This window comes from Trachypithecus francoisi, unplaced genomic scaffold, assembly GCF_009764315.1.
Source record: "Trachypithecus francoisi isolate TF-2019V2 unplaced genomic scaffold, Tfra_2.0 Lachesis_group1, whole genome shotgun sequence".
Lineage (NCBI taxonomy): Eukaryota > Metazoa > Chordata > Mammalia > Primates > Cercopithecidae > Trachypithecus > Trachypithecus francoisi.
The window spans coordinates 162,650,261-162,672,098 of NW_022681454.1; the positions used below are offsets into that span (position 1 = coordinate 162,650,261).

Consider the following 21,838-nt stretch of genomic DNA (forward strand, 5'->3'; position numbering starts at 1 on the left):
ACACACACAAAATATTTTATTCTTTAAAATGGAAGTGTCCAATATGGTAGCCATTAGGCACTGTGGCTACTTAAATTTAAACTGGGCCAGGTGCACTGGCGCATGCCTGGGGATCCCAGCTACTTGGGAAGCTGAGGTGGGAGGATCGCCTGAGCCTGGGAGGTCAAGGCTGCAGTGAGCTGTCATTGTGCCACTGCACTCCAGCCTGGGTCCTCATTACCACCCCCCCAAAAAAGATAAAAAGACCAATAAAAATTCACTTCCTGGCTTCTTTGGTTTCCTTGTTAAAAAAAAAAATTCACTTCCTCAGTCACAGCAGCCACATTTCAAGGGTTCAGTAGCCACGTGTGGCTAGTTGCTACCATATCGGGCAGCACAGATAGAAAACATCCTCATCACTGTTCCGAGTTCAACAGCAGGATAGTGCTGCTCTAGAAAAGATGGATTGATAAAGTTGTTCTCCTATGCTCACATTTATATATTCAGAATGCCCATTTATGTAGCAATTTAAATGTACGTTTTAAAATGTCATCAGATTGATTTTTTTTTTTTTTTTTTTTTGAGACAGAGTCTTGCTCTATTGCCCAGGCTGGAGTGCAGTGGTGCAATCTCGGCTCACTGCAACCGCCTCCTCCTGGGTTCAAGTGATTCTCCTGACTTAGGTAGCTGGGACTACAGGTCTGCACCACCATGCCCAGCTAATTTTTGTATTTTTAGTAGTGACGGGTTTCATCACGTTGGCCACGATAGTCTTGATCTTCTGACCTCGTGATCCTCCCACCTCGGCCACCCAAAGTGCTGGGATTACAGGTGTGAGCCACTGCGCCCGGCTGTCAGACTGTTTTAGCTATCAATTAGGCCTTGTGATTTCATGGCCACCTGAATGCAACAGATTGGTCCCCTTCAATGGTGCATCTTCACAGACTCCACCTTCAAATATAATTGAATTCTTTGGAAGTTAAACTTGAGAATCTGCAGAAAGAGCTGTAGAATGGGTATAGTCACAGTGCCAGCAAGGACCCTCTGATTTCTCATATCTTACTTGCTTTCTGCTTTGTGAGAGAAGTCTTGTTTTTCGTTGTTTCTCTTCACCCTCCTGCCTAAAGCAGCTCTATTGAGGGGTGTGGCATTAAGGCTGGAAGGCCGCTTTGTTCCACATGAACCAACAGGAGTGGGCGAGGTCTATGAGCTCCTATTTGCCAAGCAGACAACCCTTGCTCTTGCTCTCTCATCTTCCAATACCTGGATGCTGAGCTACCTGTTATCTGAATCTGTTTCCATGGACGTTTAAGTAATGTGCTTGACTAGAACAGCTGACAACCCCTCTGGCAGCTTCTGTACCAGGAGACACAGGAGAGACAGCCACCGGAGGAAGTCCTGCCTTGTTTCAGGTTTGTCCTCAGATGAGACCCCAGTTTGGATGCGTGTGCCATAGATTCACCTTTGGTTGATACTTTTCCTTAGCTTCACACCATGGAAGGAGTCTCTCAGGGGTTCTGCATCTTGGGAATACATGCAGAGGCCCCAGTAGCATCTTCTTATTGATTTAGATACATGTACAATTTATATTGTATGGCCTTTTTCATGGGTTCCAGTGCACCATAAAATAAGTCAGTTGGTTCTCAATTTCCCAAAGTAATGGCAGAGAAGTAGAAGTTAATCCTTTGTGGAAAGGCAACCTCAGGGCTATCTTGAATTCTTAATGTGTTCTGAATACTTATAAAAGGAGAAGAAATTCGGTAAGGCTGTCTAAATGACCTCATTTTTCTGTCTGCTTTTGAACTCAATCATTAAATAATAATTCTCACCAAAGTGGGTATCCTCTGTTTTCTAATTTCAAATATCTCATTTTCCTAAAGCAATTTTAACATTTGTCTCCTCCTTTCTTTACTCTCTCCCTTCTAAATATACAGCTTCCATAGAAGGTCAGGGACTTTACTTTTGATACAGGAGTTAAGAAGAAATTACTTAGACAGCTAGTGACGGCACGGAAGTCCTTGGTAAGGCTTTTGTTTTTAATGAAAAGCAGCCCCAAATCATTTTTAACAAAAGCAGCCTGTAAAATCTAGTTGCAGCATAGATGCCGGCAGTTGCGCCCATCATGTTTAAGATGGCAGCTCCATCTTCCCTTCTCTTCGTCAGCCACGTGTACAGTAAGGAGGAGACAAGATGGCCCCGGCCAAGGGGAAGTTCATTTGCATAATAAGATTAGGGTGGGGCTGCCAGCCTTCCCTGCGCACTATGTAAACATCTTGCCTGATCAAACCAATCTGTGAGCCCTATGTAAATCAGACAGCGCCACTTCACACCTGGCTATAAAATCCAGCGCATCCCCTGCTGGCTGGTCTTTTTCCTCTTAGAAGTCCCCTGTCTCTCACTAGGGAGACAGCTGTTTTCCTTTCTCTTGCCTATTAAACCTCCGCTCCTAACCTCCTTGTGAGCGTCTGTGTCCTAAATTTTCCTGGGACGAGAAGACGAACTCCAGGTATTTACCCCAGACAACGGAGCCACTTCACTTGGATGTGTCTGTTTTCTGATGAGACTTTAATGTACTTTAAGTTAGCACAAGGTCTCATCTTCAATGGCAATGCAACCATCATTCCAGTTTCTTTCCACATATTGTATTCATACAGAAGCTAACAGGTATATATATTCTCTCCCCTCCTAACATTTTACTAAATGGTAGCATACTCTACCTTTTTTGTTTAGCTATCTCAAAGATGCTTCCATACCCATGCATAAAGAAATTCCTCATTCTTTTTTTTTATGGTTATGCAGAATACTGCTGTATAGATTTACCGTAATCCATTTAACCATTTCCATACTGGTAAACATTTAGGTCGTTTCCATATTTTTCTATTATAAACAACACTGCAAAGAATATGGTACTGTCATTTTACACTTGACGAGTAAGTATATTGGGACAAATTCTTAAAAGTAGAATGGGTAAACAACATTTGTAATTTTGGTATTTTCTATCTATATTGCTTTCCCTATACATTTTTTGAAATTACATTGTCATCAGCAAAATACTGAATGTCCCTCTTTTAGCCAACAGTTATTTCAAATTTTTAGAAATTTCCCATATTATAGGTAAAAAATATTCCATTGTTGTTAATTGCATTTATATTACGAATTAGGTGGAACATCTTTTAGTATATATATATAAATAATAATATAGAAATAATGCTTACATACGAATATATATTTTTAATGAACTGTCAGTTTATATTGATACCAGTCAGGTTGGTGGTGGCTAAGACTACAGTAGCTTGGACTCAAGAGGTTTATTCTCAAATAAATCATACTTAGAGATGAGTAGTTCAGGCTGGCATGAAGGCTCAAGTTTACTGGGGTATCATATTCCTTCTTTCTTTCTTGTTCCAACACATTAGTACATCTCTTGCATCTTAAAAGTCACTGTTGTATGTAAAATGTTTATTTAGAAACAGAATGCTTGTTCCTTGGTACTGCAAGGAAAAATCAGCAAGCAGACAAAAAGTTCTCCCAGCGAGGCAATTTTACTCTGCAGAAAGGGTGCTCTTCGCAGATGAACAATGGCGAGAGCACACCTGAACAAAGGAGGGAAGCAATTTTTATCCCTTATGCAGCTTGTCCCTGCTACTGTGTCCTGTCTCCACTGGCTGGAGCCAGACTGCACAATCTGAACTAAAACCTGATTGGCTAATAATTTAAAACTTTCCTAAATAGGTAAAGGCAAGGGAGAACAAAGGAAAAGAGGAAGCTGCTTATGCCAAATAGGGAAAGGGCATAGGCTGCAAGCTGGAATGTGTCTGTGAGCATGTCTAGCACAAATATCTCGGTTAAGATACAAAGACATAGAATGTCCTATGTGACTTGTGAGCATGTCTAACAGCTACACAGGCTAGGGCTTAACAAAGAGTTACTAGCACAAAGTAAGGAGGCTTGAAGGAAGTTAGTCTTTAAATTATTTCTAACATTTATGATTTACTATTATCCTTTTAACAAGAAGGGAAACTTTGAAGAGGAAACTCTTTACTTTCTACAATCCCACAATAAATCACTTTTATTTAGAAAGGGTGCTCTTGCCATTGTTCCATCTGCTAAGAGCACCCTTTCTGCAGAAAGTAAAATTGCCTTGCTGAGAGAACTTTTTGTCTGAATACTGATTTTTCCTTGTGGTACCTGGGAATAAGCATTCTGTTTCCAACAGTCACCTATGTTCTAACAATAACCTAAATTTTTTTTTTTTGAGACAGAGTCTTGCTCTTCTTGCCTAGGCTGGAGTGTAGTGGTGCGATCTTGCCTCACTGCAACCTCTGCCTCCCAGATTCAAGTAATTCTCCTACCTCAGCCTCCTGAGTAGCTGGAATTACAGGCGTGTCCCACCACGCTCGGCTAATTTTTGTATTTTTAGTAGAGACAGGGTTTCACCATGTTGGCCAGGCTGGTCTTGAACTCCTGACCTCAGGCGATCCACCCACCTCGGCCTCCCAAAATGTTGGGATTACAGGTGCGAGCCACTGCACCCGGCCTCCTCCCCCTTTTACAAAGCCTTACCAGAAGTTCCCTGTGACACTTTTGCTTGTGTCTCAGCAAGAACTTAGTAACATGGCTGCATCTAACCTTAAGGGAGACTGGAAAATAAGTTTTTTTGTTTTGTTTTTCTGAGACTGAGTCTGCCTCTGTGGCCCAGGCTGGAGTGCAGTGGGGCGATCTCTGCTCACTGTAACCTCCGCCTCCAGGTTCAAATGATTCTCATGCCTCAGCCTCCCAAGTAGCTGGGACTGCAGGCATGCACCACCACATGTGGCTAATTTTTGTATTTTAGTAGAGATGGGGTTTCACCATGTTGGTTGGCCAGGCTGGTCTCAAAACTCCTGACCTCAGGTGATCTGCCTGCCTTGGTCTCCCAAAGTGCTGGGATTATAGGCATGAGCCACCACACCCTGACGAACATGAACTTTTTAACTAAACACAAAGCCCAGATATCAGTTAATAAGAAAAAAGAAAATGAAAATATTCAGAGACAATTGGCAATTTCTGTCACAAATGCTTGGTAAATGTTACTTTGGGGTTTTTGTTCTTATTTGTAGAAGTTTTATTATATGTAAAGGAAATTATCTCTTTGCCTGCTACAGGACTTAACAAATAATTTATTTCATTGTTTACTCTTTTGACTTTGATTATGGTATTTTGTCATGTAACTATTTTAGTTTTTTGTACAATTTATCAAGGTTTTTTTTTTTTTTTAATAGTCTCTAAATTTTGAATCATATTTAGGAATGCCTTCTCATGCCAAAGTCTATCATGGTTTCTTCTAGTACTTTCACAAGGATTCAGAGCTTGAAAGATTCAACCCCAAGGTCAAAGACCTCTTGGAACCAAACTTCTTATCTAAGGTGTAGGCAATAGAAGTGGCAGCTGGCTCACCGGTTACTGGCTGGGATAATTCCATTATCTTTGTAGACTTATTAGAGTAGTCTGACTCTATAATAGTATTGAATGGAGACTCAAAGATTAATGCCACTTGCAGGTGCCTGCAGCATGCTTACAGAGCCTGGATCATCGCAGTACAGTAAGAATTTGCAATGAGTGAGATGCAGGTGGTGTTTCTGAAATGGAAAACTAGCCAAATCAGAAATGTATTAGTAGGAAACACAAAAGGAATCCAAGGGATGTTCACCTGTAAATCTGAGAGAAGGTATTCTAAAACTGTCACTGTTCACACTGGCAGGTGACTACTCACTCTAATAGCTCCTTCCTGCCTCTGGTGACACTAATGGGCAGGGCAAAGTCCCCCAGTATACCCCATTATAGCCTGCAGCCACAGGGAGTTAGCGAGGGCTACACTTGTTTGCTTGGACATGATTAATCTCTTATAAATATTTTACTGATTTTGGTAGGCTGCTAATTATTTTTCCTGGAAAAGAAGTAATTTAAATAGGATGCTACATTGATAATGACATAGTTTAATTGATTCAAACACATTTTTAAAAATTCGACGAATACAAATAGAGAGTTGTTAGTCAAACATCTATTAAACTTAGTCAAACATCTATTAAACACATTTTCCAAACCTGAATTCTAATGTTGTTTATCACTCTGGATTGAAATATTCAGAGAACTGAACGTTCTTCTGGAGGTATGCAAATATGTTATAGGAACAGAAAGTTAAATGCATAGCAGTTGGAAACATCACCTTAATTTGTTCCTTCTAAAACCAATTAGACCCTGAAAAGCATTATATCATATACTCCAAGAGAGTGAGATGAAATATTTGAAACCAGAGGTAAAATTAATGCCACAGATTAACATAGCACTTTTCAAAAACAGTGAGATTATCTCTTTTGCTCCTCATCCTCACCCAGTGGGGTAGATGGGACACTAAAAGGAGGAAACTAAGTAATAATCGACTTGCCCAGGTGGCTACAAAGGTAGTTTTTGGCAAAGCTACAATACAACCTAGAATTCCTGATTTTCAATTCTGATAAGTCATTTGACAGTAGCCAAAAGCTGGTAGGAAAAGTTTTTACCATGACTTACATGGCCCTTTCATTTCACGGGAGATTAAAACCATGATGGGGGATTTTGTCCCCAAGCCATGCTGAGACTTACGGGTTATCATACCATTGGTTACAGGTCTGCTATTCCTTCTATGGCTAAGACAACTTCTAGCACTCACCAGATTATTTTAGTAACTGGAAGAGGAAGAGGGGAACGCAAGTGCCATACATGACCTTGTGCGACTCCACAAACTCTTTTTAAGCTTCTTGGAAAAATAAACAAGGTTTGTTAGTTGCAGAGGTAAAATGTGTCACAATCACCAAATTGATTCCTGTAGACATCTTCCGTTTGAGGCGTATGCAAAAAATTCTTGTAAGGTACAACTTAGGTCAAATGTGTCCTGGGTTTTTTGTTTTTTAAAAAAGCAAAATTTTAAGGATTGACACAGGGACATACAAAGGTTGAACATCAAATTTTAATCTTGAAACCTTTTATCCAGTCCTTAAATTATTAACATGAAAAGGAATGATAAATTGCAATTTTATCATTACCATATCACTGTGTAACAAGCCCTTGTTACAAAATCTCCCTCCACTGTCTCCAAAAAACCAATAGAAAACCCATACATTATATTACCTAATGATCTATTAACAGATGAAATTTTAACCCACTTTATACCAGGAAACTATGAACAGAGGTACTTCAATCACATAGCTTAAAATATGGAGAAAAGACAGGTAAAAAAATTATCTTAACCTGTAGTAGTCTTTTTTCTTTTTAAAATTTTTATAAAATACACTAATTTCCCAAAATAAAGAATATTATGACACATTGGTGTCAATTTACACAGATGAAAGCTGATGCCAGCTTTTTTTCCTAACTAAAGTTCATTTCACCAAACCTTTATATATTACATGAATATCCAAGTAAAGTATCTTTTTAAAAATTCAACACACAGGAACATAATATACAGTGTTTTATTTTTTTTAAAAAAGGTTAATTTAGGAATGATTTCATCTTCAACCACATAATGTATCTTTTTAAGACCATGAAACCTCTTGTCATTGCAAGACTTTTCAGTTCATGTTTCTATTTCCCAGTTTTAATTCTTAAAAGAAAAAAAAAAAAGATGAAAGGGTTTATTATCTATTTCCCATGAGAAAACTGCGGTAAGGATCTTATTCATTACCAGGCTGTCTCCCCTCCTTTTGTTTTCCGGACTACCCAGATCCATGACTGTGTGGCACCATAATGAAATCGGTGGGAGAGGCCAATGACATCAAAGAATGGATATAAAAAGACAGGCTCGTCTGGATCCCGCCACAATTGTAAGGTGTGGGCAAATTCACTCCCACCAAGCCTTCCAGAGCTCCACAGTCACAGGAGTAGTCTCCTGGTTAACTCATCCTTGAGGTCTGTCTGCTGGGAGGACATAAAAGACCATTTCCACTAATGACTCGTGTAGTGGCTAATGCATGCCTTAGCCAGAGAGGGGACGAGTGCACTGAAGAGACCTTGGTCCGTAGCGGCTTTGGGGTAGAGAAGAGAACACTGTTTATTTATACACCTCCTGAATTGGTCAATTCTGAGTACAAACTCACCTTAACAGGAAATCGCAATGAAATATACACACCATGCACAGTCTATATTACTGTGGGAATCCAGTAACACATGCAAGACGTGGGGAAAGAATTACAATGGATGAATATGAACTTTTCACAGTGTTTCTTATAGCCTTTGACTTAACACGAGTGCATCACTTACCACCACTATCTCACAAATGTTTTACTTGTGTCCTGGGCATGCAGGTCCGTTGGGATAAAATGGGAAATGACGCTTCATAGCCATTCTCAGACAGTGACAGTGACATAGCCATTCTCAGACAGTGAGTACAACTTCAATTTCCCCTACTTTCCAACCAAACAATTGGGCTGCTTCTGCTATAAAACTAAATATATTTCTGAATACATTTTGTTCAAGTGTTGTGCTGTATTCTTCCTCATTGTTTCAGTCATTTCATTCTAGGAAAATTAAAAACCCACACAATTAAATTGAGGACTAGGTCTTCAGGGTGATTCCTACCAAACTAGAAAGAGAGGGAATCACTAACTTCTCTGCTCTCAAGTTTCTGTCTCTCTACCCCAGGCCCTAATTGACACGGATTCATTTGTATATTTGGTTTCCCAAAGAAGAAAACCAAATTAGAGAACTGGGATTTCTATTTTAAAGAAGCAAAACATAACCCCAAAATATAATGGTAGCAGGGAGGAGGAGAGGGGAAAATGCATTCATTCTATGTCAAAACAAATCTCTTGCTCTCAACAGGAGATAATCCAGCTTCTCCTTAGCTATCATTTCATAAATTAATAATTTCTTAAAATCATAATCCAAAGAACGTATCTATTATACGAAAAGTTCAAGTTTAAAAAAGCAAATAAATTAGTTAAGCCTTGTAAACAATTGTCCATTTTAGCTATATATCTTAAAAAAAAAAAGGTTTCTCTGTGTAGTAAATCAGACAGTACAAGGCACACCTTACACATCCGATTCCAGACTAATAAAACCCACACAAACATCTTCTTTATTCTGCTCGCTGGGGTAACTGTGCTGGGGCATCGGAGTGACATACCTATCCTTTGCCCATCTCCTGACCATCTGGAAGTCCACAAATGTGCTCTTTCTGTTAAACTGCTTTGTGCTATTTTGTTGTGTGAAGTGATCTGAAGCCTCCTCAGTGTCAGTTTCCTCATATGTTTTCCACAAAGCTTCCTGGGAAAAGGCCAGTTTTCCCATTACGTTGTAATGTGCCTTTGAACCAGCCATCCTCTCGTTTTTTATGAACAAACACGATATCTCCTTCTTTAAGTTCAAGTTCTGCCTCACTCTGAGGAGGATAGGAAACCACCACCCTGTGCCTAGGAAAGAAAGAGATTTTGGTTAAGGAGAATCAAAGCAGTGATTTTAAAAAATGGTGTACTGTTAGTCTGCATGAACCTCAACATAAATAGGAAATAACATTAATTTGTTAATGATTGTAAAACAACTCAAAATGCTGCTATTTTCTGCTTAGTATAGACTTGGTACTAACGAAGATCAGATTTGGATATGTGTGTCAACCCACTACTGATGGCCCAGACTGGTTCATCTGAGTGACCTTAACAAGGACAGCCATCCTTGTTCCCTCCCAGTGTTTGTATCTTGGCCATAAAGGAGAGTTTTGTTTCATTTCCTGGGAGGGGTATCATTTCTGTCCCTCCCTCTTCTCCAAGGAAACAGGAGTGAATTTATTTGATTGGTGAGACTGGGAGAAGTAGCTGAGCAGGGGGGGGTTCAGTCCTCTCTGAACTGCCTGCCCACAGGCTGAGGAGGCTCTGCTCCATCTCCATGTTGTAAGCACACAGAGGTCAGGAAGGTGAGTATGGAAGTCTGTCTCTGTGTCCCTGTGTCCCTTACACTGGGGTTTGACATGGGCGAGGCAGCAATTCTGAGGAAGGTAATCTGCCCCACACACCCAGATTATCCCTTGGGAAAGTAGTCCCAAGGTCCAGATGTGGAGGGGAGGGCTGTGGCCACAAATTCAATCCAACATTACCAGTAATGAGGTTGACATTCTCTTCTCCATTATTCTGACATTTGGGTCTGTTTCTCCTTGGTTCAGAATTTGGAGTTAGTGGGAGAGGTGTCATTATCGCTTAAAAATGGCAGAAGCCTAGTTGGTTTAATATTATCTATGCCCCTGCCTCCATGCTCCTTAGCTTTCCTAAGCAGAATTACAGCTTGTCGGAAGCCAGAGGGAGGTGACTTGTTTTACATTCCATATCCTTTTATCCTTCTCTATTTTTCCAGCATTATTTGCATTATTTCCCTCCTACTCCTCTTCTCAACAAAACAGGGGAAAGAATGGTGGTGTATGGTAGCCAACCTCCAAGACGGCCCTAGTGATCTTTGCTTCCTGGTATTCACACTCTTGTGTAGTCTTCTCCTATGATGCACAGGGATGACCTGTGTGACCAATGAAGTGTTACGGAAATGACAGTGGGTGATTTCTGAGGCTAGATCATAAAAAGCATTGTGGCTTCTACTTTGCTTTCTCTTGGATCAGTTACTCAGGAAAACTGGCTGCCATGTTGTGAGGACACTCAACATCTCTATGGAGAGGAACCACATGGTAAGGCACTGAGGCCTCTTTCCAAAAGTCTAAACTAACCAGAAAAAGTGATGTGAATAAGCCACCTTAGAAGTGGATCCTCCAGCCCCAGTCAGCATCAGCTCAGGCTGATGTCTTGACTACAATCTCAAGAAATACTCTAAGCCAGAACCACCCAGATAAGCTGTTCCATAATTACGTGACCCACAGAAACTGTGAAATAATACATGCTTATTATTTTTTTAAGCCACTGAGTTCTGGGGGTAACTGGTTACATGGCAACAGATAACTAATAAATATATCTTTCATTGTTTGATGCCAAGTAATGAGTAGTCAGTCATAAAGTTGATTTTGGGTTTCTACTTTCATTTGGTTCTCAAAGTCAGAAAATGAGTTTATAACCTCATGGGACCCACTCCTGACTGAAAGTGAAGAATGTTATGGCTTCAAAATGATAGGCAGTTCAGAACAAATTCTATACAACTGTCCCCAAACTTCTGAAACTCATTACAGCCTGCTCCTTTCACCAATTCCCATTCCATATAAACCAAAATCCATTTAAGAAAGACCACAGCAAGAGTCCCAGACTATAACTAAAAAAACACATCTCTGCAAAGCGTAAGTGGCTGCTTGAACAACCTGGGCTCCTTTGGCACAGGGACCAAATTACTATCCAAGATATGAAGCAAAAGCACAGTACGGAAGTTGGCTTATATCTGAGAAAGGTTCAGCTCATTCAAGCATGAATATTGATAGACCACAAGGCTGGGGTTCGATCAAGCATGGAATGAGGAAGGAAGCATGGCATTGTGGGAGAAACACTGGCCTAAGGATTGATACAGCCTTTAAGGTCAGTTGGAGCAGCTTAACTTTGGGCCAGTTATCTCAGCTCTCAGTCTGTTTCCTCATCTGTAGAATAGGACTGTCATGAGTTAAACAAGTATGATGCTCTTCGTACGGTGTCTGACAAAGAGTTCTACCCTAAAATATTAGCTCCCATGATGATCATATGGCTTAGACAAGAGTAGGCAGAGGCCTGGCCCCTCAAGGAGGTGAAGGATGGGTCAGTCAGTGGCTGGACATCTCTAACAAGGAAACGAACGCAGGCCACAACCTAAAGCATTTCCTGAAAATGAAATCTGACAAACTTTAGATCGACACAGTTAGGGTTTTCGAATCCCTTCTTTGATATCTTTATTTTATTTTGAGACAGCCTTGCTTTGTTGCCCAGGCTGGTGTGCAGTGATGCAATCACAGCTCACTGTAGCCTTGACCTCCCAGGCTTAACTGATCTTCCTACGTCGGCCTTCCAGCTGGGACTACAGGTGTGTGCCACCAAACCTGGCTGATCTTTTTACTTTTCGTAGAGATGGCATCTCACTATATTGCCCAGGCTGGTCTTGAACTCCTGGGCTCAAGCAATCTTCCAGCCTCAGCCCCACAAAGTGCTGGGATTACAGACATCAGCCGCTACACCCGGCCCTCTGACACCTTTATAAGCAAGACAAATAATTGCATCATGAATTTATCTGAAAGAAGGATCCAGATGACATTTCTCAAGTCTAATGTCAACATGCTAAAAATCCATGGAAAAAGCAATGATGTAGATGCCATGTGGCATAAGTTAAAAATTTAAGGCAAAGTTTTGTAATTCTGGGAAAAAATGTACAAGTGTCTCAAAACATATTCAGAGTAGATTTCTCATGAGATATATTCCCTACTTGTTCTCTGTGAGCTGCCTTAAAGGTGAAATGGAATAAAAATGGTTATTGAAAAACTTGAAGTGAATTAGATTAATATATGCATTTTATAAAATGCACTAAACCAATTTTATAAAAAAAAATTTTTGAACTAGAACTGCTGCTGGGCTAAGAACATACTCTTCCTGCCAAGTTCCCAGTGGGAGCAAATTTTCATTGCTAAGTTTTATAAACCTCGGTGGGGGTGGGTGGAATGAGAAACTATGTGCATAATGGAAACTGTGACATAGTCTTGATTGTATGAAGACTACCAGGTGCAGGAGTAATAGACTCTACTTAGAAATCTTCCAGCTCAGGTCCTGATCTCGAGCCTTGTGAGGTGGTCTGCAGTTTTCTAATACAGATTTGTAAGGCCAAATACTGGGCATAACTGGCCAACTATTTCAGGCATTGAAAGGGTTTGCCAAGTAGAACATTTACAGACCAACAAACAGATGTGACACACAGCTGCAGAGGCCCTTTACATCTGCTGCTCCACCTTCTGCCTCACTCGGATTATGCTTTTCTCTATATGAACAGGGGTTTGGGGAAGTTCTGAACCACAGGAGTCAATTAATACTCTCCTATGACCTGCATGGGACCTGCTGATCTACCTTCAAAATCTGCACCCCATCCACTCCTCTTCATTGTCACTGTCACTATCCTGGTTGATGACCTCATTAACCTTCCACCTGGTCAAATATCTTTTTTTTTTAATTTTTATTTTTTTTAAGATGGAGTTTCGCCCTTGTTGTCCAAGCTGGAGTGCAATGGCATGATCTCGGCTCACTGCAACCTCCGCCTCCTGGGTTCAAGCGATTTTCCTGCCTCAGCCTCCTGAGTAGCTGGGATTACAGGCGTGTGCCACCACACCCGACTAATTTTTGTATTTTTAATAGAGGCAGGGTTTCAACATATTGGTCAGGCTGGTCTCTAACTCCTGACCTGGTGATCCACCTGCCTTGGCCTCCCAAAATGCTGGGATTACAGGTGTAAGCCACTGTGCCCAGCATCCACCTGGTCAAATATCTACCTGTCTTTCTTGCTTCAAGTCTCTTCCTGTCCCCAACCCAGTCTATGCAGCGTTCACATACTAATATTGTTAAGTGGCAACTCTATTTGCAGCTACCCACTGCCAAAAAATCATTAACAGCTTTACAATGCCTGTGAGCAAGGTTAATCCTCAGCCTGGTATGCGAAGCCCTTGGTGATCAGGCCTTAATCTCTTTTTACACAGCTGTAGCTACTATTATCACCACCAAAGTCCCAAAGACCCCCCTAAGCCTGAATATGTCCCCTATACAGGGCCTTTACATCCTCCACGCCATACCTTGGATCGTGCAGTTCCTTCCAGTGGGAATTTCCTTTGACATTCTCTCTCCCATCCATACTCTATCATTCTCTCAAAGCCTGGCTCCAGTTCTCCCCTGTGAAATCTCCAGCCCCATGGCTGGAGGCAATTTCATGCCTGACTAAATCCCAGAGGCCTCCATGTATATGTCTTACGGCACTTAGCACAGTCTACATTGTATTATTACCATCTGTGTCCCTGTCTCGTTTATTCTACCAAACCATAAACTGCTTGAAGGGTGAGATGATGCTAAATTCACTTTATATGCCTCATAGTACTTAGCATAGTACGTTTAATTCTTAATAAGCATGTCAAGTGGCAAAAAGAAAAGGCCTAATAGTATAGGAAAACTATTTCTTAAAATGTACAAAGCTTCTTAAAAAGGAATGAAATTCTGACACGTGCTACAACAGGGATGAACCTTGCAAACGTGATGCTAAGTGAAATAAGCTGCATGCATACAGAAGGACGACTATCTTATGATTCCACTTTTGAGGTGCCCAGAAGTCACTCAGGAGGACAGCAAGTAGAAGGGTGGTTGCAGGGCCTGGAGGAGGGGGAATGAAGAGTTAGTGCTTAATGAGTACAGACTCAGTTGAGGATGAGAAAAAGTTCTAGAAATGGATAGCAGTGAATGGTTGTATGACATGAATGTACTTAATGCCACTGAATTGTACACTTGAAAAAATAGTACATTTTCATGTATACTTTACCACAATTAAATAAATAAGATATACAAATGAATAAAATTTTTTGTTTAAAAAAAAGAAAAGAAAAAAAGGAAAAATGTATAAAGCTGACTGGTACCTTGGTTGGAAAGCACCCCGTTCCCTTTGAACAAAGCACTGTGGAGGCATTACGGGGTGACCAGAGTGGCTCACAGACTGGTCCCTGAATGACCTCTGCCTCTTGGTGGCTGTGTGACCTTAACTTTTGGTGATAACTGCCAAGGTGGAATTCAAGAAACAGAGTCTTGCAATATAAAGAAACTCCACACACTTCCAGTGCTATGGTATTTTAGCTTCCATCTGAATGGGCATTTGCAGTCTTTTATTAGTATACATTTCCTGCTTCCTTTATTTTTCTGGCCTCTCTGGTGTTCTCTGTAGTTCATACATTTTCATTTCTAATCGCCCCTGGTATAGCTCAAATTGGCTTCCATGTTGTTCTGGGAGGCACTCAGTCCATCACTCTGACCTGGGTGAGTAACCACTTACTGCTTTCTGCCAGTTGCCACAGCAATCTAATATTCAATTAAGTATTTCACTGGCAAAACCATACTAGTTCCCTTTGTAGCTTGCTCCAAGTCCAAGTAAATTCCATCCATTGCTTCACCCAGTGGGTTCATTGTCACTGATTCAAAGAAATTAATCATGCTGGTTAAGCCCAGCTGCCTTTCTGTAAATCTATCTCTATCCAATTTGTATGTTTCCAAGTGTTCTAGCTTAACCCCTGATCAAAGATCATACACAGGTTTTTTTTTTTTTTTCCAATTTAGGAGATAAGCTTATAGGTATGTGGTTCTCAGTTTAATTCCTAAATTTAAAAATACACACAGATAAAGGTGACTTGCTGTGTCTCCCCGAACTCTTTATATATATATATTTATTATTTTTCTTTGGAAGAAAAGTAAACCTGTCACATACTTTCTTTTATTTGCCATCCCTTCTGAAATATTTTCTTGTCACTTTCTCTTTGCAATTTCCTAATTATTTTTTCTCAATCCTTCTAAAATAGAGCCTAAAATATTTGTTCTATTATTTCTGCTGTCATCAATTATACATTTTCTGCCTCCAGGATATAGTGCTATTTCTTGCTTGTTTTCTTCAGTCTCTCTAACAAACACAGAAGAATCCTTTTGTTCCTCAGAGAATTCTTTCTGCTGACACCAAGACCTGTCAACACACTTCAAGGTTCATCCTTTCTTATTATGAGATTGCTTAAGTCTTTATATCACGTGGTTGCTTCTTTCCATTGACAGCACCGGCTGCCCCAGTCACATTCTTTTTTTTTTTTTTTTTGAGATGGAGTCTTGCTCTGTTCTTGCTCTGTCACCCAGGCTGGATGGAGTGCAGTGGTGTGATTGTAGCTCACTGCAACCTCCGCTTCCCGGGTTCAAGCATTTCTCTGCCTCAGCCTCCCGAGTAGCTGGGATTACAGGTGCCTGCCACCACACCTGGCTATTTTTTCTTTTTGCATTTTTAGTAGAGAAAAAGTTTCACCATCTTGGCCAGGCTGGTCTTGAACTCCTGACCTCGTGATGCACCCACCTCAGCCTCCCAAAGTGCTGGGATTATAGGCGTGAGCCACCGTGCCTGGCATGTTCTTTTACTTTAGATATATGAGATAGGGTCATGGTCTGAGAGGAAATTTTATGCTTGTTCTCACTATAATCTGTAGATGAATTCTATCTCATAGTGTCGCAATAATATAAATTGAAAAATACTTCTCTGAAATTCTCTCAGTCAGTAGAATTTCTACCAAAAGAACCCTGGGCTCCTTCTGCATTTTGCCAGGGCAAGAGTTGTTGATGCTTGTATTGTAAATCAAGGATTAGTCCTAGATCCTGAAATGTTTTCTTGATCATACTGATATAAAAGTTAATCTTTCTTTCATTTTCACCACTGAGCACTTTTTATTGTGTTGAAATAAAAAATAATTTAAAATAAAAATGAAATTTATTGTGTTTAAAATATGAAAACAAGTAATCCCTAAATTCTATACTTGGTGGCTTTTAATTAATCAAAAAATTTCATTCCCAGTGAATAACGTAACATTTTCCTATACTTTTCCGCACATTTTTCCTGCTATTTTTACTGTGAGACAGATCTAAGAATTCAAGGTAAATAACTACTATTACCATCACTGTATGAAAGCAAGGGCTATGGAAAATTGGTCAGCTTGGCTATTATATTTAATATTGCATTGAACATATGGATTATAAAAATATAAACTTGGGTAGAAATCTTCTCCAAAGACCCCTTTCCCACTTGTAAAAATTCAAATGGTTATACAAAAAAACCTGTCAAAGAATTCCAGCATGCCTGGGCCCATCTGTCCTGTCATTAAATTCTCTCTGTTTCCTGTCTGATGTGCATCCCCCGCCCCCTGAAACGCCATCACCTGTGTGCACTAGCAATTCCTTCTTTTCAGATGAACTGAACAGCAGGAGCCTGCTGTTAGAAAGGAGCTCCTCTAAGAGGAAGGGACCGGAATGCAGAAGCCACAGAGACTGAGGACATCTGGCAACTGAAAAGGAACGCATTAGGGGGAGGGAGGCTGCAGTGCCCATGCCAGTGCCTAGGGAAAGTCTGGGCAAAGTGAACCATCACTCAAAAGAGTCACACAAATACCACAAATGAGAGGGAACACAGGAGAGACGCCCTCAGGGCTTGAAGGAAAAACTGCAGATCAGTGCCTGGAGGGAGGGAGGGAGGCTTTGTGACCAAGAGAAGGCAAACAAGTAACTGGACCAACTCCAGGGACAGAAGGTGCTATCCCTGGAAAGCAGACCAATACAGCAGGAAAAAGGCTGACTCTCAGAATAAAAGATTCAGTGAATTCTGGACAAAATTTCAAAGCTTTACTAAGAGCACAACAGCTGAGAGGAAAGATAAAATGATTTCATTTGTAGGGAGAGAAACAGTTTTTTAGGGTAATGGCTCATTTAAAAACTGGTTTTATGTGGATTAGAACTATAGAAAATCATTGTACAGCACTATAAAAATAAATATCATAAATTGTGGCTGGGCTTGGTGGCTCACGCCTGTAATCCCAGCACTTTGAGAGGCCAAGGCAGGTGGATTGCCTGAGCTCAGGAGTTCGAGACCAGCCTGGCCAACATGGCAAAACCCTGTCTCTACTAAAAATACAAAAAATTAGCCAGGCATGGTGTGTGCCTGCAATCACAGCTACTCGGGAGGCAGAGGCAGGAGAATCACTTGAACCCGGGAAGTGGAGGTTGCAGTGAGCCGAGATTGCACCACTATACTCCAGCCTGGGCAACAGAGTGAGACTCTCGTTGCAAAAAAAAAAAAAAAAAAATCATTAATTGTAAGCTTTGTACTTAATCTACATAGGTTTGAAATTTACTCTTTTCCATTTTTCCTAGTTTATTTTTAAGTAAAAAAGTGTGCCAAAAATATGAATGCAGGCCTCAGGTTTTGGTGGATACAAATATACCTATGGCTTCATTTGAAATACAGAGGTAAGGTGAATTTAAGGTATTTAAAAACGTAACACTTTATAGCAAGATTTCAAGTCAGCAACACAGAAAATGCCACCAAAAAGGCAATACCTCCACAAAGCAGGTAATACTTCATACCAATACTATATATTTATATGTGATATAAAAAGAGCCCACTATTTCGAGTATACTTCATGATGCTTTCCAATGTAATGAATAGTGCTTTACCGTTGAGTTTAAATAATCCTAGTAGCTATTTGTCTCATTAAATATATATTTTCTTTCCTAACACATTCCTAGAACCCCAGTGGGGTATCAAACAGAACTGCTCCCTTTTGTATAATTATTCAAGGCTGGCATCACTAAAACAGGGCTTATTACTCTGAGTGTAACTGAATCAAGTCACTTGGTCAGGAGGAGGGTCAGAACTGAGACTGAGAACTTAGCCACACTCTTCTGGCTCAGGAAGAAGAGAGTTCTTCACTAGGCATGGTGGCTCATGCCTGTAATCCCAGCACTTTGGGAGGCCAGGGCAAGAGAATGGCTTGAGTCCAGGAGTTCAAGACTAGCCTGGGCAAGATGGGAGACCCCGTCTTTACAAAAAAACACAAAACAAAAAATTGCTGGGAATGGTGGCACAGGCTTATGGTCCCAGCCACCCAGGAAGCTGAGGTGGGAGAATCACTTGAGCCCAGGATGTTGAGGCTACAGTGAGCTGTGACTGCACCACTGCACTGAAGCCTGTGCAACAGAGCAAGACCCCGTCTCAAAAAAAGAAGAGAGTTCTCTTAGCTGACAGAATTCTCTAATTCAAGCTTGTTCAACCCGTGGACATGCAGTGCAACACAAATTCATAAACTTTCTTAAAATATTGTGAAATTTTTTTTGCTATTTTTTTTTTAGCTCATCAGCTATCATTGTGTATATATATATGTAATGTAAAATATTTTTAACAGTATCTATAAATACATGTGTGTATATATATTTATTATTTTTATTTTTTTTGAGATGGAGTCCTGCTCTGTCACCCAGGCTGGGGTGCAGTGGCACGATCTCCATTCACCGCAATCTCTGCCTCCCGGGTTCAAGTGATTCTCCTGCCTCAGCCTCCCAAGTAGCTGGGATTACAGGGACCTGCCACCACACCTGACTATTTCTTTGTATCTTAGCAGAGACAGGGTTTTACCATGTTGCTGGGATTACAGGCATGAGCCACCATGCCCAGTCATATGAGTATATTTTATATGTGGCCCAAGACAATTCTTCCTTTAGTGTGGCCCAGGGAGGCCAAAAGATTGGACACACCTGCTCTAGTTGCTGCACAACTAACAGGAAACAATGTAAACTTTTAATAAAAAAGGCAAAGCATTAAAAAAAAAGAGAGCGATTGCTGGCAATGGAATAGAAACAAGAAAGAAGTAAATCCATGAACAAGTTCCCAGTGATTGACAGTTTTTACCTGGACACAATTTTGGCATGGTAGAGTAGAGAAAATAAAGGAAAAGGAAGGCTGGGGACCAACCCATTAAGAAACATGGAAGGAAAAAGGAAAAAAGAAAACAGTATGTTGTGTCAAGTGGGAAAAAAAATTCCGTGCTTATTTTCATAAGCTCAGTTTCAAAAGTTAGGAAGATATGGCAAAACATCTTAAATATCACAATAAACGTTCCAGCCTAAAGCCTGTTGTTCATTTTTTAGTTTTTTCCTGGAACAAAGTTGAACTCACCTTTCACAAACAACAGGTCTAGACTCATTCAAGACAGGACCCAGGGAGGAACAGGCCTGGCGAGGAGGTGGAGCGATGGGGACGGCGGAATCCAGGGAACTTGCCTTCCTGTGAAAAGCATCCTGGGCCAGGGCTGCTCCTGCCGCTGCAGTCGTGACCGGTCCATCCCCGTCCACAGGGCAGGAGCCTGCTCTGCCGTGGCCACCTCCTGGTGGCAGTTCGGGCCCCACTGCTCCCTGGAGAGGAAGCTCTGCACTGCCCAGCTCCACTTCTAGGGTGGGCGATGCTGGAGGAGACATACGGGGCTTCCGTTTAGTGGAGGCGCCAGAAAGCAACTTCAACAAACCCTTTTTTTCTTTCTGGAAAAAAAAAAAATGAGCCTTAGTTGGAGAATGACAGTACTATTGCTGGTGTAATCAAAATGGCCCTATAGTTCATTATTACTTTTTAATTTTTCATTTTAATTTTTGTGGGTACATAGTAGGTGTATGGGGCCTTATGGTTTCAATGTTTGGTTGGATCTTTTCACATTATTTCTGTTGATAATTGGTTATTCATAATCTGGCCACCAATTTTTGTGTGGTGCTAACCTGACCTTTTACTTCTCCTCCTTCTCTCTTTCTGCTATATATTTTTTTTGTTTGGCTTTGGACATTCTGTTGAAGTAGGACAAACCGATAAAAAAGATATAAGACAATAAAACTCACCAATTCACATCCCAGGTTTGGTGAAAGCATTAGTAGATATTTTAGGATAAAATGGAAATTTCAGATTATGGATTTAATTTCCTGAACTTCTGCCTATCCTATCTCTAATTGCTGTAAGACAGCTGACTGCATGCAGAATTAAATGTAAACATGACAGCACGTTATTCCACAGGCATGGACATGAGCCTTATCGCTTATAGGCAGTGATCAGAATTAAGGGCTAAACTACTTCGCACATGTCGCCACCTCGATTAAATGTAACAAGCCAATAAAACAGAAGTCAAACCACATCTCCCTTGCAAGTACCTCCTTGATAAGACATCCATTTTAAGGAAAGCTTCGGTATACTTAGAAACAAGTTGATTTCTCCTTTCGCAAGCAAATATACAAATAAGCATTTTTTTGTTTGTTTTTTCAACCATCACAATTCCACAGAAGCCATCTCTTGAATTTTTGTCTCTTTTGATACTTTTTATCTTAGGTCTGCTAGGAAAATCAGATGTCAAGAGAGTGCTCCTTCATTCTGAAACCTTAAGCATGAATGTTCTTTCTGATGACCAAGCTTAACATGATCCTTTAAAATTGTTTTACTAAGATGTCAACTATATCATTAAGTCCTCTGAATGGAAGCACTGCTTGAACATGAAACACTTCATAGATAACTATTTCTTTAGAAAGCCCTGTAGGCAAATTGGAATTATTAAGGCCCACTAACAGGGAAATAGAAATTATAAGGGACCTGCTGAGGAATTTTTCTTGGGAATAATAGCTTAGACTCAGTAAAAACTCCTTGGGAAAATGAATCTAAATCCCTAACAACATTGTTCCATTACAGACAGTATGGCAGAAAAAAGGAGACAAAAGCAATAATTTATCAGACTATGAGGAACAATCCCAGGGACAGTGCACCACAGTCCCCAGTTACCTAAAGCTGCTCAAGGACATGTGAGCCCGTGGGCTAGAAATGGGAAACGAGGGTGGGAGTGGGTGCTAAAGTCATTTCGGTACTTGCTTGACCTGGGCTACAGATGAGCAGAGCCAGCTGATCCCCACCACCCTGCAACTCTCCCGGGTAGAGGATGATCCTTTTGCATTTCTCTTTATAGCCTGTCCTCAGCTGATCTTACGCGCTTTCGCTTCACTCATTCAATGCCACATTTTCTGTGGGGCTACTATGTGCATTCTAATGAATGTCCTCACAAACTTGGACTGCCTGCATAAGTGCAGTGACAGTGCTGTATATACCTCTCTATCTCACCCAGTGCCGAGTGCAGGGCCCTACATCCACTAAAGCTTAGAGGCTGAGAAAATATTGGAAGAGGATGAGACCAGTGAAAGGAAGGAAAAATATAGCTAGCGCCAGGCCTAAGGAAATAAAGGATATGTTGGATTCCCCAGATCCAGAGGCAATAAAGCCTTTCAATAAAGCCTATGGTCAATGAAGTGGTCTGACTAAGCACCTGTCAATGCTGCTCCGTACTTGTAGAGAGCCT

General features: G+C 40.8%; 1 protein-coding gene across 2 annotated transcripts in view; it reads right to left on the reverse strand.

The window, feature by feature from the left end:
- Window positions 1–5,934: 5,934 nt before the first annotated feature.
- SH3RF1 (SH3 domain containing ring finger 1) overlaps window positions 5,935–21,838 on the reverse strand; it is a 187,550-nt gene continuing 171,646 nt past the window's right edge. The window contains exons 11-13 of one of the 2 annotated variants that reach the window (XR_004438204.1): window positions 19,639–19,997; window positions 9,024–9,404; window positions 5,935–8,510 (exon numbers count right to left, since the gene is read on the reverse strand). Coding sequence is in view for 1 of the 2 variants with exons in the window: in XM_033215655.1 (XP_033071546.1) it covers window positions 9,236–9,404; window positions 19,639–19,997 (528 nt within the window). In the remaining variant the exon portion in view is untranslated. Of the gene's footprint in view, window positions 9,405–19,638; window positions 19,998–21,838 lie in introns of both variants that reach the window. The other variant, XM_033215655.1, reaches the window with a different exon arrangement.